The sequence below is a fragment of the Globicephala melas genome, chromosome 14, assembly GCF_963455315.2.
Source record: "Globicephala melas chromosome 14, mGloMel1.2, whole genome shotgun sequence".
NCBI lineage: Eukaryota > Metazoa > Chordata > Mammalia > Artiodactyla > Delphinidae > Globicephala > Globicephala melas.
The window spans coordinates 77,124,620-77,150,189 of NC_083327.1; the positions used below are offsets into that span (position 1 = coordinate 77,124,620).

At 42.1% G+C, this 25,570-nt stretch overlaps 1 protein-coding gene and 1 pseudogene across 1 annotated transcript in view; both read right to left on the reverse strand.

Moving 5' to 3' along the window:
- The window catches only part of NOX3 (NADPH oxidase 3), a 57,818-nt gene extending 37,191 nt beyond the window's left edge, over positions 1–20,627 (reverse strand). The window contains exons 1-7 of the mRNA XM_030852849.2: positions 20,580–20,627; positions 19,865–19,960; positions 19,638–19,748; positions 18,552–18,636; positions 10,100–10,245; positions 7,449–7,630; positions 3,812–3,941 (exon numbers count right to left, since the gene is read on the reverse strand). Of these exons, the coding sequence (XP_030708709.1) occupies positions 3,812–3,941; positions 7,449–7,630; positions 10,100–10,245; positions 18,552–18,636; positions 19,638–19,748; positions 19,865–19,960; positions 20,580–20,627 (798 nt within the window). The remainder of the gene's footprint in view (positions 1–3,811; positions 3,942–7,448; positions 7,631–10,099; positions 10,246–18,551; positions 18,637–19,637; positions 19,749–19,864; positions 19,961–20,579) is intronic.
- A 2,832-nt stretch (positions 20,628–23,459) lies between these two features.
- Positions 23,460–24,209, reverse strand: LOC115851214 (BTB/POZ domain-containing protein KCTD5-like; annotated as a pseudogene).
- Between the last annotated feature and the right edge of the window lie 1,361 nt (positions 24,210–25,570).

Below are 25,570 nucleotides of genomic sequence, written 5' to 3' on the forward strand. Positions count from 1 at the left end.
CTAGGGACACAGAAGGCGGTCCCAAGAGAGCCAGGACTAGAACCCATGCCTTCTCCTAACTTCCCCGAATTCCCTCCTTGGAATTCTAAATCCACCGACCTTACTCTTAGAATCCTATCTCAGGAACAGAAAGGGTGTCCCCTTCTCTTGAACTCAGATATTCACTAAAAACCTCACCGACGGACTCATCACCTTCCTTGTTCATTACTCCCCTATCTATTATCCTTCTCTGTCTTTTCTGTTGACATGACGACACAAGCCCTTCAGCATCATTTTTGCTTTTGTTATCTTTCCTGTTTCTTCTAAATCTCTTTTGTTTATTTCTAGGTCTGTTTGCACTGCACTTTTTCTCACCTACATCAACCTTCTGTGCTTTTTCCCTGGGAGCCTCTTGTTTGCCTGACAAAGGCTCGATTTATGTAGGCAACACAAAGCAATTTGACCCACTTATTCTTTTCTGCCTCAGTGGGGTTCAGCAATGTGTGCAGAATAGCAGAGAGAATAAACCCTTCTGTCCACCTATGCTGTGGGTGAGGTAAGGATGATGATCAGAGTAAGGGATGAGGCAGGAAGGGGTAGACATGAAGGATGCGGTTGGACGAAAGCAGTGAATCCTTAGGTCTCTTATGCTCGAATGAACCAAAAAATATTTTGAGAGTTGGCTTGGATATTTACAGAAATGATAACAAGGATGCAATTCTTTCTATATGAGCTTAGAGAGAGATTTGCAAAAACACTCCCATGGTTTCTATGTAATTTTACAAGTAATCTTCCACACCCATTTTAGGAAGTTTGCGACATCATACACTTCATTTTGTTGGTGTCAAGTCAGTCATGCTCTCTGCTTTTTCCATGTTGACAAAATGGAACGGATTATTTTTCTTTGTACGGTTAGTCAGGGAGGAGAATGTAAGCTATTAATCCTTGGCTCTATCTCTATCTAGTATATAAATTGGTCCAGGAGGAGAAAGCCCAGTTTAGTTACACTGTGATACTCCTGGGGCCCCTGGAAGGTAGGAATGGGGGGAGAGGATGGCCAGAGATGAATATTCAAAGATAAATATCCCGGCAGTGATGACCAGGATAGGCAAGAGCAAGTAAAAACAAGAAGGAGACACGGCCCAGAGCGGGAGGGGCAAGGTAGAACTTGGACTGGGTCCCAGAAGACCTGGCTTCTGGTCTTGGGGTAACCATCCCTCACCCTATGCCTTTAGGAAAATCTTGGGTATTTTTATGTTCAAATTTTCTGCTTTATAAAATGGGAGAATTGAAGGAAATTATTATTTGGGTTCCCTCCAAGCTCTTATATGTTTTAGTTCTACTCACAGAGATAAACACAATGTCGGGGTCATAGAGCTGTAGATAGCAGCAGAGAGATGACAAAATGAGGAGTGGAAGGAGGCCAGAGATTCAGAATGAATGTCGAAGAGTAGAGAGGTGAAAGTTCATGGCCACAGAGTTAGGAGCTCTGGCTCCTTGATGTGATTTTGCTAGGAATGCCCTTTGTGACCATAGGTAAGAAATAAAAGCTCCTTGGACCTCGATTTCTCCATCTATTAAATAAAGGGTCAGGTCTATTTAGTATCTAAGTTTCTTTAATGTTAAAAGACCTGTGGATTTTTAGCTTTATTTTTTCTTCTCTAAAAATACTCAAAAAGTCATGGTACAGTGAGTATTTTATGATAGAAATAAAACCATGTTGATTTAAAAGCTGCAGTAATGAAACTTGTTTCCTCCACTTTCACTCCTGGTTTTTCATTCCTACCAGAAATAAGAACATGCTGGCTTTGATTTTATTTTATGTATGTGTTTATGAATGGCCTCTTTTTCTAGACAATAAGATTTCCAGGAGCGGAAACCACATCCCTGAATCCTGCGTCTACTGCGATGCCAAGAATATAATAACCACTCGGCAAAAGTTTGCTGAATTGACTCTACCTCAGTTAAAGCTTTTTCCTATACCACTGACATCATTCCCTAGTAATTTAAAAAGTGCCAGTCTTATTACTATTATTATTTGTTAATGTTGCAGTTAAATGAACTAAGGTGCTTCTTTGGCTAAGGAAGACCAAGGCATCTTTTGGGATGGATTCTGCATGAGGAATTCTATAGAGTCTAGAGTCCTGCATGTGTCTGTGAGTTTGGGTAGAGAGGGGGAGTGAGACAAGTGGGGGAAAAGGGGATTGCAAAGTATAACTGTTTCCTTTGATCAGTTCAGTTTATATGAAGTGATGTACAAAGCATCCTTAGCTCTACCGTGGGAGTAGTACACCCCTAAAGGTGAACTGATAAATATTCTATTGAGAAAAGCACCGTGAAAATGCACCGAGTTAAGAGAGGCAAAGAGGAAGAGATGGATTCCTGCAAAGACGGGGTAGGTGCGGTGCAGTGAAGCGAGGGCACTTGTCCTTGGGATGCCTTTTGGATTCAGCGTCTCTAAGACATCAGAGAGAATGTCGTACAGCTCAACCAAGCGGTAATTGCAGAGCCCACACACGCTTTGAATCAGGATCCATTAAAAATAATGGGAAAGAGTGACAACCTGAGTTTGGGTGTGCAAGGAAGTATAGCAGGGGAGAGTGAACAGAGAGGTGGGTACGTTCCCCCCTTCTCATGATGGTTAACGTCAGCACACGCTTCTGGGAGCAGGCTCTAGTCTGTATTCATGAGGTGTGGGAGAGTATTGATTTTTTTTATGGAGATACTGTAGCTGAACATTTTAGTGAAGCATTCATGCTCCTCATTAATATGCAGGCTGGGTAGTGGCTCCCGATGGTTGGGTTTAAGACAGAGGCAATCTATACCGGCCATTAAAAGAACCACAGTCTAATGGACACATCCATTCCACTTCTCTCGGTTTTAAACATTCTTCCTAGCTGTTTCCACTCTTAAAATCCAGCGTTTAATTTAATAGAGTTAGGGATTTTCGAAAAAGTCAATCATTATATTCTTCATATGCTGATGACATAATTTCCCGAATCCTCACCATTTATATACTGAAAACTATCTTCCCATTGTTTAATGATACATATTTTTTGGTACTTGTTTCCTCCTTGTTTTAATCTGCTGGCTTTATTTACTTTCCTTCATGCATTACCCAGCTGCCCCAAGGTTTGCATTGTTCTAAGACCTGTGAGGATACCAAAGAGAATTACTATTTCTATTTATCTATGCCACCAAGTGTCATGCTTACAGCATACCCTGGAAATCTTACTTTTGAGATCTTGTGGACATTATCGTCTAGTTAAGTCTATTTGGGGCTAATATTCTCATTATTTCAGTAGTAAAAGCTTAATTAGAACAGGAAGTAAATGCACGTAAACTCAATTTTTTTCCATCTCGAAAGTTGTGGAAAGAAAGAAGGCAAGCTTATAGAGAGGGCATGATTCTCATTTGGTCGTCGCCTAATGTTCATTTGGGAAGGGATGCTATTAATTCTCAGAGTGGAGAGGGCAGTTGTTCAGGGGGTAGGGAGCTGAGTGCAGAGGGAGGTGAGCCAAACAGCTTTCTGACTCCTCTGGAGACAGGACTGTGCTTTCGGGGGCGGGGGGGGGGGGCTCTGAATTCCCACCCTCTCAGCCATCCATATTTAAATGTAAGTGCAAGAACACATTTCAAAATGAACAAAGTGCTTTTGGCAGGCAACCTCTCGTAAAATGATCCATAACTCGAGTTCCCCATTAGCACACTTAATAAAGAGTTGGCTTTGTCTCATGGTGACATGCGCTGTTCTTTTTTCAAGCATATAAAAGCTCTAGCTATTTCGACTGTGGCAACAGCTATTTTTAAAAGCTCCTGGGCTCATTCTTACCGAAGGTTCTTTGCCAGAAAATTGAGGCACGGGGCACCGGGCAGCTGTCTGCCACTCAGCGAGGTGTTCTCTACAGAAGGTGACGTTGTGTAGCAGAAGACTCTCAGCGGTTTGCCCTCGAACAATCCGACTTGCCATTAAAAACAAAACAAAACAAAACCGCCAAATTTGAAACTGATTTTGTGCAGTGTTGGGATGCCACAGATATACATAGTCTACGACGGACTCTGCAATAACATTTCCACTGTCTTGAAATCTGGGCTGGGGTGTATTTCCCTGAGCATCTTTAAAAATAGGAATTTAAGAAGCTTCGAGTAACTCTGAAGATACCAGAAAAGAAGTACCCCTCGGTGGTATCCTGTGTTAAACTGAAAGCGTCTGTATTAGAGAATTCATAATGAAGGGAAACTGTGGGAACACATCCTTTTGTAGATTGTTGACTTTAATTAGGTTACGTCTTGTTCTGAGTGCTGATTTGGGCTAATTGGCTACCTTTGTACTATTTGGAAATTTTGCAAATTTATTGAACTTCTACCCTTCCTGGTTTGTTTCTGGAGTTTCTGAAGCACCTAGAAGTTATCAAGTGAAGAAGTCAAAAGAAGTGCCCTGAATAATGGTATTTTTCCCGCCAGTGACCGATAGCAGGCGTAGTATTTGACAGGGTAAAAATAGGTCAGTGTGAAATGTGCCTTCAAGACGATATTGTTGAATTGGAGAGTGAAAAAGGAAGCTGGCCTTCGTGAATGGAGCACTGGATCAAGAGTCCTGTGGTACTGCTATATATATATATATATATTTTTTTTTTTTCCATTTTTTGGCTGTGCCATGCAGCATGTGGGATCTTAGTTCCGTGACCAGGGATCGAACCCATGCCCCCTATAGTGGAAGCACGGAGTCTTAACCACTGGACTGCCAGGGAAGTTCTGATCCTGCTATATTATATTTGCTACAGATGCAGTACCCATTGACCCTGGACAATTCGCTTAGGTACAAATTCCTCCCTTTACCCACTGGTGCACAGGCTGTGAAGCATGTGATGCTGAGGTCATGTAATCCAGGTGTTGCTCAATTCCTAGCAGTTTATGAGTAAAATACATGGATTAACTTTTGAGGAACATGATCCTCACAGAGAAAATTTAGCATGACACAGCTCAGGTCCTGGGTAGCCTGTGGAGTAACATGTCTCCTTTTGCATCGTAGGGCCTGGGAGGAGGGCACGGCAATGCCCTTGGAAACAGCCTGGAGAACTGCCATCCTGGCCTTTGTCCCAGTCTGTTTTATGGAAGTCATCCAACTTGATAACATCCCACTGAGTTAGATGAGCAAAACTATCTGTGAATCTCCCATGAGCAAATGATGCCCAGACAGAGGAAGGGTGAATAAAAAATAGGAGCCAGAGGAAAAGAATCTGTCAATTTTAACACCTTCGTTCTCAGGCCTTGGACAACATTTCTTATTTTACCTAAAGGAACCTCAGAACACTTCTCAAACGCAGTAGGTATCTTTTTAAAAATTTTTAAACTTTTTATGTCTTCATCTATGCCATCCCAAAATAAGAAGATTAGTGGGCTTTAACACATTCCAATAATCCTACTTGGCATTTTTGTACAGAATTTGCAAATTACTTTTTGCTGTAAACAGTAGCTGTAGAATACTTCACGCTGAGAAGATTAAATGAGGCCCTTATCCCAAAATAAGCCTTCCAACTAAGTTAAAATGACTAAAAAAAATTTCATCTTATGAAATGGTATTTGGATATTAAAAAATATCTCCAATGAAACACTGCCCATTGAAATCCTCTTGCGCTTCTACAACGGACCAGGGCGTGAATGCCGGGGAGGAAGGATCAGGGCGACGCACGTGTCATTTTTGTGAAGAGTTCCTCTAGACACATGTGAATTACGAAGAGTCTCTCAAGTGAACTACAGGGGTTAACACCCTGGCACCGGCAGAAGAGGCCGCAGAGAAAGGAAGCCCTGACAGTCGTTGGGGTGGAAGGCTTGGGGACTACGTACCATCCACCCCACCCTCCAAATACAAAAAGTCAGGGTGAGGGATGGCACATTCAGAAGAGTCAATTGCAGGTATTTTAAAGTTAAAAGAGGCTAGAAAGCCCTTAGCCAGGCAGCAGCATCATGGTGAACACTGACTGACTAGGTTTCTAAAGATTAGCAGAGGGATGGCCAATTTTTTAGGGTAAAATACACCCCTGGGGCAATTCTTCCTCCTACAATGTCTGTGTCAGACAAGCAGACAGATGATGGGGGAGCTCTTAACTGGGCAGAGGCAGTGGCAGCCGCTCGGAGCCCCTTCAAGAAGTGGAGGGCTGAGATGAGGGGTGCTTCTAGTGTGGGAGGGAGACTGGAGGACGCAGTTGACTTGCTGGGAGGTGCTGATTGAGAAGAGCTCCCAGAGGGCCCCGCATGGGATCCACAGTCACCGCGTGGTGTGTGACTTACTTGGCCATCCAGCCTCTTGGGCCGTGTGTTTGCCCTTCCAGGTCTGGGCAGAAACAGAGCCCACCTCTGAGACTCGGCCCCCCTGCACTCAGCAGCTGCCGTGGTGGGAGAACAAGGTGCAGGACATGGTATCATGTGAGTGTGGGTAGCAGATGAAGAACTTCTGGCAAGCCATACAGGGCTTTGCAATATCACCAGGCACGGTCTTGCAAGTGTCAAGGAATGGTTTATTCACGAAAGCAGAGACCCAATCTTCAGGGCTTGTTACGAGTAAAGGTTTGGTTGCCTGAAGACCGGTGTCTTGGGTCTGATTCTGCCATTTATTTGTCCTGGGATCTTGAGCGAATCACTTAACCCTTTGAACATCTGTTTCCTCCTTATGAAATGAGGAATAACAGCACCGTCTCTATTGGGCAGGACGGTTTTCAAGGTCAAATTGATCATGCATATACATAAATGTACTTTGAAAATTTAACATGGGAAAAAAGGGCATCAATTTATGAAATAATTAATATGGGACAACCTAGTTTACAGACATCAATTGGTTAATTGGTCTAGAGCCATTTTGGTAATATTTAAAGAATTGAAAACATTATCTTTGAAGGTGCTATACTTCAGATGCTGCTGCTCTAGCTTCCTGATGAAGGAATTAAGAGTATCAGGTGGGTGTTGAATGCCAGCACAGCATTTTATTGGATGTTTGAAGAAAAAGGATTCCTAGAGGTCAGACGGGGAAACTGAGGTTCAGGGAATTGAAAGCCTTGCACATGGTCACTCTGAAGACCAGTGGCAGAGCCTAGGTCAGATTGGCCATCTCACACACTGTCCCCTCCCCGACACTGGGATGATTTTGGTCAAGCAGAAGTAAACTCTGGGTGTCAAAAATATATATCCCAACGAATCCCATATAAATTGGATCGTGAAAATAGGTTCTGAATGAAACAGAGATCTATTGTTACTCAGCATTCATTAAAATTCTTATATACATGTCAAGACTCTCCAACAGAGTTAGCTAGGAAAAGTATAATCCTTCACCACCTACGTAGCTTATTTTCAGTATTATTAAAAAGGTGTTTGGCACAGAGAATGTGCTTTTTTCATACATTCTATGTGTCCATTAGTCTTGAATGTCACGTTTTTCCATCTAAAAGACTTTCTAAGACGCCATAAGGACTCACCCTGCCCCGTGGATAGCCAGACCGATAAAGAAGATGATAAAAACGTGGTGTGTGTACCAGAACAACTCATAGGACGCCTGCCGGATGAACTCGGTGGAAGAGGTCATGATCAAGATCAAAGCCAGAGAGATCAACAGGCCAGTAATACCCGCGACTGTCCTTAGCAACTCAGTGATTGTGTTCTAAAAGAAACAAGCACCATGACATTAATGTCTCAGTCCTGTTTTTCCATTTTAGGATCAATATTTGAGAGTCCAAGCAGGTAGCAATTCACAATGTTCTCATCAGAAGCATATTAGCCTCGAAAAGCATCCCCATACACTTCAAGAGGGAACTTCCTTGCCCTCTCCTCTACTCCACCTGAGGGTAGAAATTCACTCTGCTCAAATTTTGCCCAATGCCATTTTGTTAACTACATTTATTTTTCCATCTGTATAAATCAATTGTCAAGTCAAAGTTATTATGTTGAATTGAAATTAGGACAATATATGAAAATGCATTTTAAGATACAATACTGCAAAATAAAGCCGAGTTTCAAGTTTTTAATTTTTAAAATAAGAATGTCCATGCTTAACTGCATCTTAACATTAATAAACACTGTTTTGGAGAGGTCCCTCAGGGGCATTCCTAACAAAGCAGCTGCACACTCTGTTCCCCTGGCGGTTATTCCTTGCTCTCGCTTTTTAATTGGAAGGACCATGACTTGCATTTCTTTCATGTTACCTCAGGAGGCTTGGAATAAGGCTTTGTAAATCCCAGGTGATCAATAAAGATAGAGCTCTCCTTATCAGACAGACCCTGCCAAAAGGCCAGAATTCTGCCCTGTGAATGCAGAGGTTGATTAAATAGCTTTTTAGAATGTGAATCACAAAGCATTTTGTTTTTATTGTGAGTTTCCCATATTCTGGCCAAGTCATTAGTATTCACACATTGTGTTACTATCTTTGAGACAACAATGAGCTCAGTGAACTCACACTATATCTTTTGTCAGTAAAATCTCATTAATTTGGGCTGCTTTGAGATCTTAAGGTAATTTGGACAGGGACTTCTCTGTTGTTTATTTCTTCTTCATAGAGCAAACAGTGGAAATAAAATTGAAAGGGGTATGTGTAAAACATTTAAAAGACTTTTTTCAAGTGTACCCAGGCATTTTAGAAATCCATTTACATCATATGATGTGCTAATTACAAATCATTCTTCTTTGCTTATTAAAGCAAATCCCCACTTCCCTCTTGTCACGACATATTTATAGACTGGTTTCAGTTGCAATGATTTGTCTTAAACAATTCCACTGTGTCTCTTTAGAAATACTCTGTAATGTACACACTGTGTTACTGATACCCATCTTTCTCTAAATATCCCAAATTAGAGGGTTTTCTGAACTTAATTAGTACTTAAATAGTATATTGCTTCTAAAATTACAAAATAACCATATAGGGAGTAGCTTAATCATCTTGTTAAATTGCTTTAAAAATATTTATAATAAGTGCTATTTATTACATAGTCTCTTCAAAATGTTGAGATTTATTCTCGGGTGTGTATTGCAGTGAATTTTCCAGAGCCTTAGTGGGGAAAAGAGTTAACCCCAGTAGGTGCCCAGACACATCCTGCAGCTCAGATGAGTACACCAAAGGCATTCCATTCCCACAAGCTTAGGGCATCTGTAGCTTCTAATTGTTGTCAGCTAAGAAAATGTAGCTCTACTTGATCAGTGGCCTGCTTTTCAAAATCATCTTAGGATAATTAGAGGACATGACATGGAAGAATTTCCCCAAAAAGAGACTTTGAATTTTGCTTCTTCAAATCAGGCTGCGTGGGCAAAAGGGTCACTTAAAGGGATGGCCCAGATGGTAGTGGAGAAATTCCCATTCTGGAGAGTATTGTCTTAGGGCTCTTCTTGGGCAGTACAGATTTTTGAGCTTCGTCAACTTGCTGGGTACATGTTCCAATATAGCAGGTAGTACATGGCAAAAGTTTAAATCAATCAGGAAAAGAGAGGTAGAGGGTGGATTAAAGGAGAGAAATGTCTTACTCTTTACAGATGGCTTTCTGTGGCTACACTTTGGGTATTCTTTTTTGTTTCCCACATGGGCACACAGCTAATTAGCATTAATGATGTCACTGGCCATGCGGGTCTTATTCTGGAATTAGCTGCTTTGCCCAGCATCAGATTTGCCAGACTAGCTAGTCACCTGTGTGCCAAAAATGACACAGGAGAAGGGATCCAGAAAACAATCTGCAAACTGAAAATGAAGACATCCAATTCCTCCTCCCTGAATTTAGATGGTACTTCACATTCTTTATGATTCTAACATAGGCAAAAAAAATCTAATCATGAGCTACTTAAAAAAATTTAAATGTTAGGGTTTTAACAGGTTATTGCATTTCTTGTTTAGGTGTATTTACTATTTTTTGCTATAAACTAATTAAGTGGCATCGGTTTTTCTTCTTGTTCATAACTTCTCAGCAACATTGATGGCAGAAGAAAATAACTTTTTTAAAAGGTGAAATTGATGTTAGCATTTGGCATAAAAACCTCTCTAGCTTTTTGTTTCAGTAAAAGCTTTTGAAATACAGTATTCCTGATAAAGGGATCAGAAAAGGAAGAATCTGGGGGATGAGCAGCCAGGTGGCATGCGAGGAGAACTCACTGTGTGGAAGGTCCGGATGGGGTTGAGGTAGGTCTCATCTGGGGCGTTGCCAAGTTTGGAAAGTGCAGCTACAAGTCCCTCTGCTTCCGGCGACTGGCTCCAGTGGTAGTACTCCAGGTTACACAAATGCGCCAAGATGTGGATGGCTACGGGCCAGGGATGATATGGGACATGTACCATGTGGATTTCTTCCTTGGTAGTTACTCAGAAACTCAGTGCCTATCTGGTCAAGTTTCTCTGTTCTGGTTTTTGTAATATCTAAGGAGGAGTAATTTGTGCATCTCTCCCAAGTGTCTTGAATGGAATGAATCAAATACTTTTGAAGATATTGTATGATTCACAGCATTCATTTTAATTATATTCACATAAATTAAATTTCAATTCACCATAATTTAATTATAAACATATAATCATTCTGGACCTGGAATAGATATTATGATATACAAGCTAATTTTATATATATATATATATATATGTATTCCATCCTATACATATATATAAGAAGATACACACACACACACACACACACACACACACACACACACACACACACCTTCTTTCCCGAGAAATAAGAAAGCATTGTCTAGAATACTGTACATCAAGCACACTAATATATATGCACACGACATACGTTATGGATACCAGAGGAGACAGTGTTTTTGTTCTCTTTCAGACTTTATATTTTTTATTCTTACTTTATACATTTTAGTGTACATGTATATATATACCTACATGTACACATACACACATATACTTGCATGTGTTATTCCTAGTGGACTGAAATAAGCCAGTATTTATGGAACTAAGCCTCTTTGTATATTCTTAAGAAGAAAATTCAGCTTTCTAATTCTGGGAATTGGTGATGTCTAAATTCCAAATGAAGAGAATAAGCTCAGAACACAGCATCATCCAGCCTACGAAGTCTGTGCCCGATGCTACTCTTCCCGGTCTTCTGAAATCTGTGGGGAAGCCAGCAGTCACAACGTCCAGACAAAGACATCCTGAGTCTTTTCCTACCAATGGAAGCCCTGCTGGGTGGCCAGTTGATACTTGCCATTGGGATCAGATTCAAGTGTGAAATGAGAATTCATTACCCAGAGTACAGATAATTTCCCAGTTGATATGTTTTTCTTTTTTTCCTGCACCCACAGTGAAAAGCAGCAGAGGCTACTACTATTATAAATCTCTACAGTTGTGGGTGAATTCTGGGGGTCCTCCACGGCTCTAAGTTCTGGCTGGAGGTATGGGGAGTGAGGGAAAAAGGAACAGCAGAAAGTTCTGTGAGTATCGGTGGCATTTGATTCCTGTGGTCCCAGTATCAGATACATCTAGAAATGACATCTTCTGTTTAGCCTCTTCTCTCTGCCACTTGAGTTTCTTTTAACAGAGCCATTCCCTCTTCTGCGCTGCAAAGCAGTCCTCACGCTTTAAGACCCAATTCAAAAGCTGTCTTCTCAAGCATTCTTCGATTCCACAAGCACGGATGTCATACCTTGATGACATTTCCCAGATACTATGGTTCTGAGTATTTATTTATACCTGCGTTTCTTTTTTTTTTTTTTTATACCTGCGTTTCTTGATGGACTTTGACGCCTCAAGACTCGTTCATCTTGAAACCTCAACACCCGGCACATGCTTAGCACCAGCCTGTCCTTAGTAATGATCTGCAGAGTGACCATAAGATTACAGAAAGGGAGAAAGGTCCAGGGAGCCAATCTGTGTGCAACATTGTTGGAGTAGCGTTTTCCCTGCTAATATGTGTTTTAACACATTTTTCTACAGCCTTTTAGTTAGAAATCAGTTCAAATATACTTTTGGTTGAAGCTCACTTAAGAAGGCAAAGCATATTATATAGTGTTTCTGAGTCTGTGCTGTTGACTGTCTCTTTACGGGTTTGGTGAGGTTAGCACCAAAGGGGCGGTGTCTTTCCTCGTTAAGTTCCATTTGTTACTATATGCGGCCACGTCTACGAAGGGGCTGCCTTGTTTGGTCTTAGCGTCCACAGAGCTAGAAAAGCTTACCCGGCAGCAGTCTCTTGCAATATGCTGTATGTAAAATAGGAACTATTTGCTAAATTGAACATAAACATTGTTCAGTATTTTGTGTGTGTGTGTGTGTGCATTACACGAGCCTCTCGCTGCTGTGCCTCTCCCGTTGCGGAGCACAGGCTCCGGACGCGCAGGCTCAGTGGCCGTGGCTCACGGGCCCAGCCGCTCCGCGGCTTGTGGGATCCTCCCAGACCGGGGCACGAACCCGTGTCCTCTGCATCAGCAGGCGGACTCTCAACCACTGTGCCACCAGGGAAGCCCCTGTCCAGTATTTTTAATTGCTGTTTTCTGGTAAGTATCTTAAAGTTTTGAAAAAAACAGGTAATATTTTTCATAGCTAACAGATATTGAATACTTATTATACCGCAAACACTGTTATAAATTCTTTAGGCATACGATCTCATGTAATCCTCAAGTATTAATCTTATTCCCACTTTTCAGACCAGTATATAACAAGTTAAGAGACCTGTAGTCCATTAATGGCAAAGGTAGGATAAAACCCTGTTCGCTTGATTCCAGGGCCCCATCTTTTGACCTTTAAGTTATACTGCTTCTTTTCACTGATCAATAATTGTTATATCCTTACAGTTTACTGAAAATGAATTTCTCCTAAGGGCTTAGCTAGACTCTTTGAATGGCTCAGTTGGTGTCTTTAATCTAGAGTCAAATAGCTCCTAAGACTTATGACCTTTGGAGTCCTCTTTGTAGGTGGGTATAAATACTCCTTTTACATTATATCCCTTTACCCTCACTCCTCTGCTCCTAGCTTTCTTCAATTCTCCCTTTGTGGACTAAAGCACACCAGACAGAGAGGAGCTGTTCCCATTTTACAGAAATAGATACTGAGCTTCAAGCAAAAAATTAAGTGATGTATTTACCATTACATAATCCACATGTGATGGTCAGAAACGGAACACAGGATAAATTCTAGGTCTTTTATAGTCTACGTTCTGTAACATCTTTCTCCCATGTAATGAGTTGTTGATCACAATCTATTTTCTGTTAGGTTGATTTCCACATGAGAATTTGACACTGATAAACTAAATTTAAGTACATTTATTGAATGAGCAAAGATATTGAACTCTTTATTTATTCTTCTTGCCAGGTTTCCCATAACAGAGCTGAAGAAACTAATGAAGTAGTATAAGAAAACCCAAGATGCTTTGCGAAAGGTAGCTCCTGAGGGAATATATTGAAAATTATTCTTTCCAGTTTTTTTACGTACTTTAAAATTCATGTCTTAAATGTTCCTTTGCTCCAGCTACCTCTATTTTGTTTTCTTTTCACAGGTAGAAAATAAAAATTAGAATATCTTATTTTACTTATCTCAGGAATTCTCAGAGAGGATACTGCTTGTGCCCATTTTGTTCGTCTAAATGTTTTACTTCCTCTTAGATCAGACCCTAATTTTACTGTGATCTTGGCTTGGAACCAAAGGTATCCCAGCTACCAAATCCAGGACTGTTGGGACTTGATAGATACCAGGAGAGATACTGATTTTGTTCTTTTTCAGACATTATATTTCCTATTCTTCCCTTTATACATTTTAGTTATTTTAATATGAATAGCCATGCTATATTTACAGTGACGGTTGCTTCAAGTATGTGATAAAATAGAGATATGGTTTTATTTTCCTCTTTCTTAGTCATCAAAATCATATCATGTTACTAGATTTGATATGAGCATGTAGGAGAAACAATACTGAAGAGGATACTTCTCAGTTACTTAACTTCTTTCAGTCCCTGTTTTCTCATCTGTAAAATGTGTGGACTGGACTAAACCTTGATGTCTAGGCTCCCTTCCAGCTGTCTGGCTCCTGTGTCTCCGTCTGAAGCTAATTGGGAGTATCTGTCAATCTAAAAGGGAGCTGGAGTCCAATACGAGAGCAATGCAAACATGAAACTTATGTTTCAATATGTTTTCAAAGTCAACACTGTCTCAAAGGGGTTTCTTAAGTGTTACGGCAAATCCAGTGTCACCAACTACACAGGTTCCTTCTTCCTGGTGCCTCTGGGGACTTTCTGCCAAAGCCCTTGGAAGAGCCCTAGGTACGCATTTCCAGATCCCACCTTAATGCCAGACGAAAAGATGCTGTGACTGGGTCTTCCCACAATTTTATTTTCTTACCAAAGTACTTTTACAGTTAAAAGAGAGCCACAATCTTAGACACACTACAAATGCACATTTCATTGGTGTCTGAACTTCTGAGCTCACATAAGGAGATTTTATTGAAGAGTGAACAAAAAAACCATAAAGGCTACAATTAGAGCCAGTTGCCCTGAGAAAGTTCCTTTCCCTTCTTTCTTTCCTTCTTTTTCTTTTGCAGGAGATCAAAGGGAGTGTGATTGAGGGAGAATCTTGGAAGTGTGGTCAGTTCTTGCTATCTTTCTGCCTGCCTGTCAGTGATAACAGTCATTCTGAAGTTAGTCACCTCCTAATTAAGCAGCTTTTAGAAAGAAGGATGCTGGGACAAATCCTGGCTGCGCTTCTTGATTCTGCATTTCAGAATCTGGCCCCAAACTTTCAAGTGTGTGGTCTGATTTCTGCAAGAACACACATATTCTCTGGCATCCTGTGCATGCCACTCGTTTGTAAATCCCATTAAATCATGTTATAGGCAGGACAGGGTAGAGAGCCTCCTTGGACCTCCCCGTGCCTCAAGCAGAACTAGTAGCCATTCCTTTGGGATCAAGTCCTGAAGAGTTTGGGCCTCTGGGACTGTTCTCTGTGGTGAGTCCTCCAAATCACTTTTTCTTAGCACCCCGATTCTGAGGTCGTTTCTCTCAACCTGTCTGTGTTGTGTTTCTTGAGGTTTAATCAGCAACTCATCAGGAGCTACATGTGGGTCACTGTCCGCCCTGGAACCTAGCGGATGCAAGCTGCAGAATTTGCCAGAGAGAGCTGCCTTGGTCTCTATTCACAGACCTCTTGAAGGAAGCTCGGGCTCAAAGTACTACTATTCCATTGGAAGCGTCTTCAAGGTCTACTGTGGACCAGAGAGCCCAGAAAGACCTGCATTAATAAGAACGGAGAAGCTGCGAAACTATGATTTTTATACCAGTGAGGTTACAGGGCTCTGAAAATGATTTATTAGTGGCTGAAGAAGGCTCCAGCAGCTCTCATCATAGGCAGGCATGCAGGAAGGCAGGAAGCCAAAGGAAGAAGAGTTCCTGTCACTGCATTTTCGGTGATGCCCTTGATTATGGATACCATTGTCTGCCTCTTCCCTCCTCCACCCCAGCCTACTTTCACAAGGCTCTAATTACATCCTTTAATGATTTGACCAATTAAAGCCTGCAGTTCAACTTACAGGGGAATGGATGAGAAATTAGAGGCTGGCACGCAAACCTCGATGTGGACGCACTTCTTCCAAGGTTACACACCTCTATTAAGCCAGTCGGCTATTTGAAAAGCAGCATCATGGGCGATGCTAATAAAATAAGCACGGGGACATTTTCAGCTGCTCCCAAGTGAATACACCGGAAGGACAAAATGTGAAAAGCAAAGGTATATCTATGAAACCAGGGCTTAGCATTTTTTTTTTTCTTCTAAAAGCACCGTTGCCAGCCACGTTTTGTAGTTAATGTGAAATGTAGTAATTGCTTTGTCAGGGTCTGGGAGAAGCAGAGAGCGATCTCCCCACCTTCCCGCCTTTGCCTGGAATGGAAACAACCGCAGCGCCGCTGGTTGCCATGGAGGTGGGAGAAGAGGGGCGCTCTGCTCTCAAAAGCAGTCAGACCCTGCTGGCACAGCCCCGGGAGATGTTTGGGAGCTTGGCAAACAGTGGGGACTCAAGCAGAAGAGGGCCAGAGAGAATACCTGATTCTCTCCAGGGATCTGTGAGGGAAAGACGGAGGAGAAAGAGCTGCCTGCTTTGTCTTGTCATAGCAGAATGCGAACTGATTACCTTGGATGACTGATGTCATTCTGAACCTCTTCACTGCCCACTCTATCTTTTGTCCACCCCAAACTGCTCCCGGTTCCCTGGGAACTCCCGCACTCTCATATCTTGTCTCTTTTTCCAGGAATTCTCTTGATCTCTTTTGCCTGCTAGCTGACTTCTCTGCTCATCCTCAGGTTTGACCAATTTGTTCAGGACCTATTGTGTGCCGGGACCAGGAAAGCCAAGAGGCATAAGGCACAGTCGCAAATTTTAAGGTGATGAGAGTCTGAGAAATAGTACTATAGGGCAGGAGGTGCGGCTGGACCCGCAGGTGAGGAGGGCCAACAGCCCAGACCTGGAGGCTCAGAGGAAAGCTGGCCAGGCAGCTGAGTCCTGGGTACAGCAACCACTTACCCAACGAAGAAGGAGAGGATAAGCATTTTGGACAAAGGGAATACCAAGAGCAAAGGCACAGACTGCTCAGGGACCGCCGGGAGCTAGGGAAAAGCAAAGGGGTGCGGTGAGAGGTGAGGGGAAGCACCAGTGGCCGGGGCTTGACGAGCGGAGCCTGCTGGCCCTGTTAAACCTGGACCTGATTCTCTTTGCAATAGCCACAGTGAATGACCTTGAAGTCTGTCGGTTTCCTAGAGGTCCACTCCTGACAACTGGTCTGCGCATCTTATAAGGATGGATAGATTGGATTATTGTTCTTTTAATTTCACAGAGGAGGACATGAGGAACTTATCCGAGATCACACAACCCATCACTAGCAGGGGTATAAAATAACTTGGTTATCTGATTCTAGTCAACTGCTGTCCCTATGAATTATACTCCATCCTGAAAACATTACTGACTGTACCAGTTTCAGATGGTTACAGCTCCTATCAGGGTATCTTGCACATGGGAGGGAGATATTCAGTACACATCACTGATGCAGGTATACTATTGATATATGATTCCAGATGAAGAACTATACATACACAAAGGTTTAAGGAGAAACCTATTGTATAATACATATTTTCCTTTATTCTTTGATTTCTTTTTTGATTGTTTTGATGCTGTGGGTTTTTTTGTTCCTTCTCTCTGTAATATCTTTGTAACTTTCTCTTAGAGTCCAATTCTGCCTTAAAGCTATTGCAGAGTGATCATATTCTTCCTGCCATTGTACTGTGTTTTATCTCCTCTTTTAATACAGAATTAAAGATTCTTAAGATTTTAAAGGAAGCCTAGAGATTCCTTGAATTCCTTCTCTGAAGTGCTTTTCAAGGAGCAATTTGGATTCCACTAGGCACCTCCCCCAACAGGGAACTCAGCACTCTCAGGGGACCCTCGTTCTAATTTTAGATAATTTTCAAGGTCTGGCAAAGACTTGCATTTCTGAGCTGAAATCTGCTTCCCTGAGTCTTCATCCCTTCCCGCATTCACAAAGATTATTGGCACCTACATATACTCAGCGCTATTGCAGGCCTTGGAACACAAACATGAATTAGCCCTGTTCCTTGTCCTCCATCCCTTCGCTAGTGTTCTCTAAGACATGATGTATTTTTACGCTTAAGTCTTAACAAACTCCAAAGACCTTTTGCAAACGTTTCCGGGGTTGGTTTAATCTGGCATTGATGACAGCCGGTAGGGAACTCTCCCCACACATCTCAGCGCACACCCGAAGTTGTGCTAATTGGCACTGGGGCACCGTCTGTCATGTCTTGTTGCTTAATTAAACCCGCATTTGTTTTGAGTGTTCTTTTTACTCTGCTATTTTTTATGCATGAGAGGATAAAAACAAATGAGAAAAACAGTTTATTGTTAAATTAGTTTGAGGGAAACAGTCCTGAATCATAACTCTTTATTGTTCAGATAGCCTTTTATTTCAATGTCTTTGTTGCCCAACAAAACCACAAGCCAGTTGGTTATTGCCCCTGTTCCTTTCTTCCTCACCAGAGTTTAACCTTAACCTTTGATGCTAATTTCTAGTGCCTGTATCTTGAATTCTCTTGTTTTCTATTCAAGAAATAGTGATAACACTTTATATACCTATAAAGCTTCATATCTTTTCAAGATCCTTTTATATCCACTAGCTCAATACTGTTCAGAACCTTGTTCACATGATCTTGCTTTTCTTTTTTCTTTTTATTGCCCATGATACCATTTGACAGTCATTTTCCTATGACTGAATGGGATTTTGAGTATAGGTCAATTTTATTTCTGATGTGAATTATATTGACTAACAAAGTGTTCATTTTTCAAGTGGGTTTTTACCATGGTATTATCAACAAGCTTAGTTATTCACAAATGAAAATGAAGTTTCATAAACTTTTCCTTGACAAATTGAAAGCTTGGTAGGGAAGACTGCATGAGTATAAATCAGAAATTAAAAAATCCATTTATATAAGGTTTGTATGGTCAGATGGAAGGCAAAGATTTCTTTTACCTAAGGGTGAGTCTTTGGCAGGGAGGAAATAAAACTATAAAGTGAATGGGAGGTATTATAAAATTAATCAGGCAATTAATAACTAGCACTTACTTGCATTCATGGCTATCCCATAGGCAACCAGTTTGTGGAATTTGAGATTTTTGTCTAATTGCCTCCTCCATGGTCCTCTGAAGCACTAGAATAACAAAAATTAAAAGTCTTATTCAGGGAAAATCATAGCAATAACAGTGTCATAAGAGTTAAGAAAGCAAGACTCAGGCCCTGTCTCTAAATTACTGAAGGTGAGGCGACATGACACAAAAATTAGTGGCCATTAATTAAACAAGCAAAATCAAATGGTTATTACTGGCTTTGCTGAAATTTCAACTCAATAAAAGTGACTGAGTTAGTAGTTGCCTGGCTATAAGCCAAAACTCTAGAATAAACCTGCTAATAATCATGCCTCAGCTAATTTAGGAAATGAAGATTATAACCATCATCCTCAGTGACATGGTTTAAGTAGTCTATAAATTACTCCTTACTACACCAAGAAAGGCTCTATATGCATCTACAACTAGATATTCATAAAATTATGAAAATGATTATATAATAAATTATGTAGTCTAGAAGGGTTATTGAAGGTCTTATTTTTCTGTACAGTGCATTATTCTGTTTGGCAGGAAACACAGGTAAGCACCCAACACGGTGAAATCTACATAATTAGGAAATACCCCAATATGTCTGGTAGGGGCTAAAATTTACATACTAAAATCTATGTACAGTGACTGTGTTTTCCTGGGCTGAAAACTCAGAGAGATGCTTCTTGAGTGCATTTGGCTCATCTACTTATTTAGCTCCTTTTAATCAGAAACTGTAGTAATTCAAGCTGTTATAGTACTTCCATCTTCACAAGTCAGGTCAATCTTATTAGCTCTTCTTTTCCAATGAAGCAAATGCATCAGGGGAAGGTTGAGCAATGAGTCCAATGTCATGTAGGGAGTCAATGGCAAAAGCAAAAGACAAATCAGATGTTCCAATTTCAGACGTTCAGTTTTAGTCCTTGTGTTCTCACTACAGAGAAACAGACCTCAATCTAACCAGGATTATTGGGAATTTCATAGTGAAGTACATCTTTGTTTTCAATGACACACATTAGATCATAACAACTGAAATTATTTCAGATAATTTAGTACTTACACTACTTGTCCCTCTCATGAGTGAAAGGAGGTTTCGACTGATTGGTAACAGAATTAGCATGCAGTTAAAATTCAGGCACACTGCAGATGCTCGAGCCCAAGCCAGTGTTGACTGTCCATACATAAACACACAAGAAAGAGATACAGTGAAAACAAGGAAGCCGGGGAAAAGAGAATGCATTTTCTTTCTGAAATGATAATTAATGCGTAGTCCCCAAATCTACTTACACCCAGAATAACTCGTGTATAAAGGAAAGACTCTTCCTCTTCGTACCAACAGAATGTGTCAATAAACAGATATAAATTTACTCCCAGCCATGAGAGCTAGAGTAGAATGAAAAAAGAACCAATCAATACTGTCTTCAACCTTTTCTTCTATTCAAAATCACTTGGGGTTCTTGGGGGTTCTTCTTTTAAAGTGAAATGAAGAGCTTCTCAATATCAACCACAATATACAGTACTTATTTCTCATAGATCAGTTTTTTTAACAGTGATCGTACTGGTAAGAAATTGTTAACTTTATAAAAAAAGACTTTAAACATATATGGGTGTATTTTAAGGAAATTAATGAAAAGTACAAAACCATCCTAATCAACACTGCTATAACATTTTAAGTCAATAATGTCAAGAAGGAGGAAATCTTTAAAAACAACTCAGAAAGTACTCTGGAAAAATTCCAATTTCATAGTCTAATTCAAAGCCTTCATTCGATTTAGAGAAACATTCATACATGATGCAAAAGCAAACTACTTGACTTTAAAAGTCATGACTTACATGATTCTGCAAGGGTAAATTAAATATATCTATTGAATGTTTTCTAACAAGTTTTAGTCCTTTAACCAGAGCAATACTTGAAGTTATTTCATATCGCTCTACAAGCTGTCCTAAGAATCAAGACATTCAATGTATATATTTAAAGTTAAATAACAAAAATGATACTTACTACTAATATGATGGAGAGACTTTCATTCAAAATCCAGCAACCCATCATGACAGCTTTGCTCTTTTGCTGTCAGCAAATTGTTTCTTTCATTCACCTGAACCTGGACGTTATAACCTTACCCTTAGTAAGGGCTTCCCTGCTAAGTTATTTTGTCTTTTCGTCTTAGGAAGCACCTACTGGGAGCAGCTCCCGAGGAATTTCTAATTAAGGACTTCTCGCCAAGGGCACATCTCCAAGTTGACATGCCTCCTGACCTTGGTGAAAACAAGGCAAGTCTCTGTCTAATGATTCCTTTCTTCAAAGATTTCACAAGCAAAGAAAGCTCGTTTTATTAAATTAGCCTCATGTACTTTGTACCCCATTCGTTTTCTACATGATTGCAGTCAAGATGATAATAAATCCTTATGTAAATTTGAAGAATAACCTAGCTGCTGATGGCTGGATACAGCAAAACATTTTTATAGAGTTTTCTCTATTTAGCTTCTTTACTTCCTTTCTCCCTCTTTGAAAAAAGCTTTTTATAGGAGACATAGAAGAGCGGGTAAATAAATATAAGTTAAACAATCTTTCAGAAGATGGTGAAGAAAAAAGAAAAGGATCTTAAAAAAACACAGATGGAAGAATTTTCATAAATTTAACACGTGGCTATGAAGAATAAAGGAGACATTTTTGTGGGATTGATGGAATAAACCCTATTTTCTTCCTAATCCCACTTGGTGCACCCATGAGGTCAGTGAGAATACTCTTTCATACCTTAGTGATCCCAGGAGTGGCTATGCGTAAGCCTGGTCCATTCTCTGATTTTGTTTAAGTTATAGTTATTAGACAGTGACTATGGTTGCTCTGGTAGGCAAACTTGGCCCACCTGAAGCAAATTTTTGGCTAGTTTTGACTCAAATATTTCATTTAAAATTTTCGGACAATTAAGATGAAAACAGGAGGAGATTTGAATCATTTGAATAATTGCTTAAGCTTTCTGCATCTTCATACAGTGAATCTATTTAGTTATCCTAAAAAAATTAAAACTTTGAAAAAACCTGTCGAGAATAATAATGATGAGTATTCATTGACCTAAACAATAAGAGTAATTCTAAATCCTAAATCAATATCCAGGCACCAGGTTAAGGACTTTTCCAGTATTGTCCAATTAAATCATACACTGACTCACTCTATGAGGTAGGTTATGATAAGCCCCCTTACACAAAAGTGGAAACAGGCCCAATGAAGTAACTTGCAGTAGGGGCAGCTGGGACCTCAATCCAGTTCTCTCTGATTTTAGCATCTTCATTTTTAACCATTACCCTAAACATTTCTTTTTTCCCCACAAATACACAATTTTATTTGCTATTTTCAGGGGAAACTTAGGCATGAACTGTAAGCCGATAAAATATGGATACTTAAAGAAGTACAAAAGTAAAAATATCCACTTAGAATAAATTTTAGTGAATTAAGTCTTGATATCTTTAAATTAAAAAAAAAAAAAGCCACAAGCCTCTGTATTATGTCAAGATCACAGCAGCGCCCCACGGGCCAAGAAGGGGCCGCCCACGCCTGCGGGCTCCGGGGAGGGCGCGTCAGCAGGGTTAAGTGTGCCCTATAGAAAGGTTGCTATAAACCAATGAAGCCAAACATTTAGCAACATACAACAGACCTTACAAAAAGGAGGAGGCAAGTCCTAGGTGCTGCAGAACTTGGTTCATCAGGTAATATTGGCAAATGAGAAGAGGGCACAGGCGAGAAGCCTCTGGAAGCGTTTGGAGCCAGACCTGCCTAGAAGCCCAAGGTCAGGTAGCAGAGCTGCCCTCCGACCCAGGCCCCCCCGGACTGACAGGCCGCACGACCAGCCGAGGAAGGTTTCAAAGGAATCCTAGCAGCGCCAACGTCATGTCGGGGAGCAGGACCCGTGCAGGCTGTGTCACCAACGCCCCAGATATATCAGGGAGACGTGCATAGTTACACAAGAGGACTAGGGGCCCGTGGGAAAGAGATGTTTGAGATGTGCTGTAAACGTCCGCTTTGCAACGTGACCCGGAGTTTCGGCTCCAGAAACTGCACAGACACCCCGCCCTGACCTCCATCCCAGGCCAGACCAAGGCAGGAATGGGCGCCAGGTCCCCCGAGGCCCCGTGTGGGTCCGACGAGGCAAAACTTGTACCTCCTTTAAATTGACTTAACAGATCAGCCCCAAAGGCAGCAGGACTTTCAGGCATATCTAAGAAGTAAAAGAAGTAAAAGCGTCCACACAGGGAAAGAAAGGATGCGCAGGGCTCTCGCCTGGAAATGACCAATGCAGAAGCCTCGATTCTTCCGGGCCGGGTCAGGAAGGAGGCCCGGGAAGCACTGAACACGCGGAGGCCAGGAGAAACCACCAACCCATCTCATCGAGGAGGCAGCGCAGACCCCCTGCCCCGAGGACCAGGGCCTGGTGCTGCCAGGGTGAGCAGCGGGCACCCAGAGCCCGGGGCCGGGGCGCTGCTGCCACTGCCCACCAGTGTGGCCCGGGCTCCGTTACAGTCTGTTTATGTAGCACCAGGAACGCTGTCCTTTCAGCTATCTTCGGTGATTAAAAGGGTCAGTCAGGAGCGCCCGGCCTCAGGCCTGAGCGGTCCTTGGCGAAACCAAGCGGAAGTCCCTATGGGGACGCCCACCGTGGCCTCCTGGGTGGGGACGCCCGGCCTTGGACAGCTGGCCCCGTCCCTCACCGCCCACCTCCAGGGCCCAGGAGTCACACCCAGACCTCTCTCGAGAAATTGTACAAAGCAGGTTTCTTCTCACAGCCAGTCTTCCTCGACATGGGGGACCATTGCATCTTGGGAAAAGGTAAAACATTTCTAAAGCTGTGGATACTGTCTTCCTCACATCCTTCCTTGAACCCCGTGCTTACAAAATGGTGGCCTTCTCGCAGGGCTCCCTGCGTGGGCCGTCGGGGGAGTCGAGCAACTCCTGGGAAACCCCGCAGAGGAACCCACCTGTTCTGCACCCCTGTCGTTGCAGGAAGAGCCGATGCTGCTGCTCGGACCTCCCGCCATCGGCCTGGTGGGCCCGGTCTGCGGGAGCTCCGCCCCTGGAACCTGGAGCCCTCGGTGCACATGCGTCACCCGCAGCTGTGATGTTTTGCTGTCTCCTTCTCTAATTCTGTCCTTTGCAAGTTTTACTAGTGAGGTGATATTGTAAAATTCCGCTCCCTCTGCAAGGTCTTTGTGAATGACCAGTGTCTCGGGGAGGGCACCACGGGCCGAACTAGCTGGCGTCTCTGACCATGAAAGAGACACCTGTTTCATGCTTGTCCGAGTCCGGGTCCAGGGGGGCCTGGCACAGACGGTGCAGGAAGGATTTAGGATCCCCGTCACAACGCCTGAGGAGCGGTGCCTCGGCCGTTGGCAGAACACGCTCCGGGGCGGTGCCGCGCTGAGGCGCAGAGCCCCTCCCCGAGGCCACCCAGCCCCGCCCCTGCCCGCCCCCAACCCCGCCCCGAGGCCAACCCCCAACCCCGCCCCGAGGCCAACCCCCAACCCCAGGAGCTCGCAGCGATTCTCCTCCAAGATGGCGGCAAACCCCAGCACAGCTCCCTAAACATCTCCTTTTATGAAGTACTAATAAATGGATTTGTGCATCAAACACACTTAACATACAGTATAAATTGCATTCTTGTAATCGGACACATTTATGTCATAGGAATTAATTTAATTTAGTTAATAATTAATTGTGAATAAACACAGTCCTCCCTCAGTAAATGCAGGGGATTGGTTCGAAGACGCCCTCGCATACCGAAATCTGCGGATGCTCAAGTCCCTTATATAAAGTGGTGTAGTCTTTGCGTATAACCTATACTCATCACCCTGTATACTTTAAATCATCTCTAGAGTACTTATAATACCTAATACAATGAAAATGCTAGTAAATAGTTGCCAGAGTGCATCAACTTCAAGTTTGCCTTTTGGAACTTTCTGAAATGGAAAAAAAATTTTTTTTTTCAGTCCGTGGTTGTTGAATCCGTGGATGTGGAGCCTGCAGGTACAGAGCACTAACTGTATGCTGTTATATGTGATTAAGTATGCCATCTATTTCTACATAATGCCGATAGGTTATAGAGAAATGAATATATGTTATCCTATTTTATTAACCATTTTCTTTTTAATTTTCTATATAGGAAGATGTCTTTGACATGTTGGAGACTTGCAGACTCAGGGGAGGAACTGTATCTTCCAGGGTTGGCTAATTCCTAGCGATAGAAAGCAACCTGCAGAGAACAGCCTTTGATATGCAAACCAATCAATCTAGAGCCCATTCCCCAAACGTCTCCTGGATCAAACTCTCACACACCAATCTAATGTTCTCTTTTCCCTAAGTCACCTGAGGGCCAGATACTGGACAACTAGGCACCACTTTTCCATCCCAGAGCCTATTGGAATTATTCAATCTACCCAATCCTAAACTTGCTCAGTTTGCCCTCCCTGTCTCACCCATTCATTCCCACAAAAACCTCAATAAAGGCTCTGGCTCATGCTCATCCCCTTTCTCCTGCCTCCTGACTGACCCTGGTGCTTCCCTGTGTGGCCCTGTGTGGTGTGTGTGTGTCCTCTCCTCTTGGGAACTCTAGGTAAGAAACTCTTCTTTCAAGGCAGACGTCTCCATGTCTGTCATCTTACCATACTTGGCTGGAACAAATCCCAGGTACCTTTTAAAACACCCATATTTCTAACCATTTTGAACTTTGGTATCAGAAGTTAAGCATTTTGATGGATGGGTGAGCTTTCTCCTTGTCACCCAGACCTGGCTGTGTTACCTCTTTTGAGCCTCCGTTTATACATTTGCTTAGAGAGGTTAATTGTAATATCTACCTGGTGAACTCAACCTCATTCCTCCTCCACTTCCAGTCCCCCTAACCAAGGCACATACACCCACACAGTTATAAAACACTCACACTTATGTGACATAATGCTTCTTTGGGAGAAGTTTTAGAGTAGCCACAAAAATTAGCAAATTTGCTT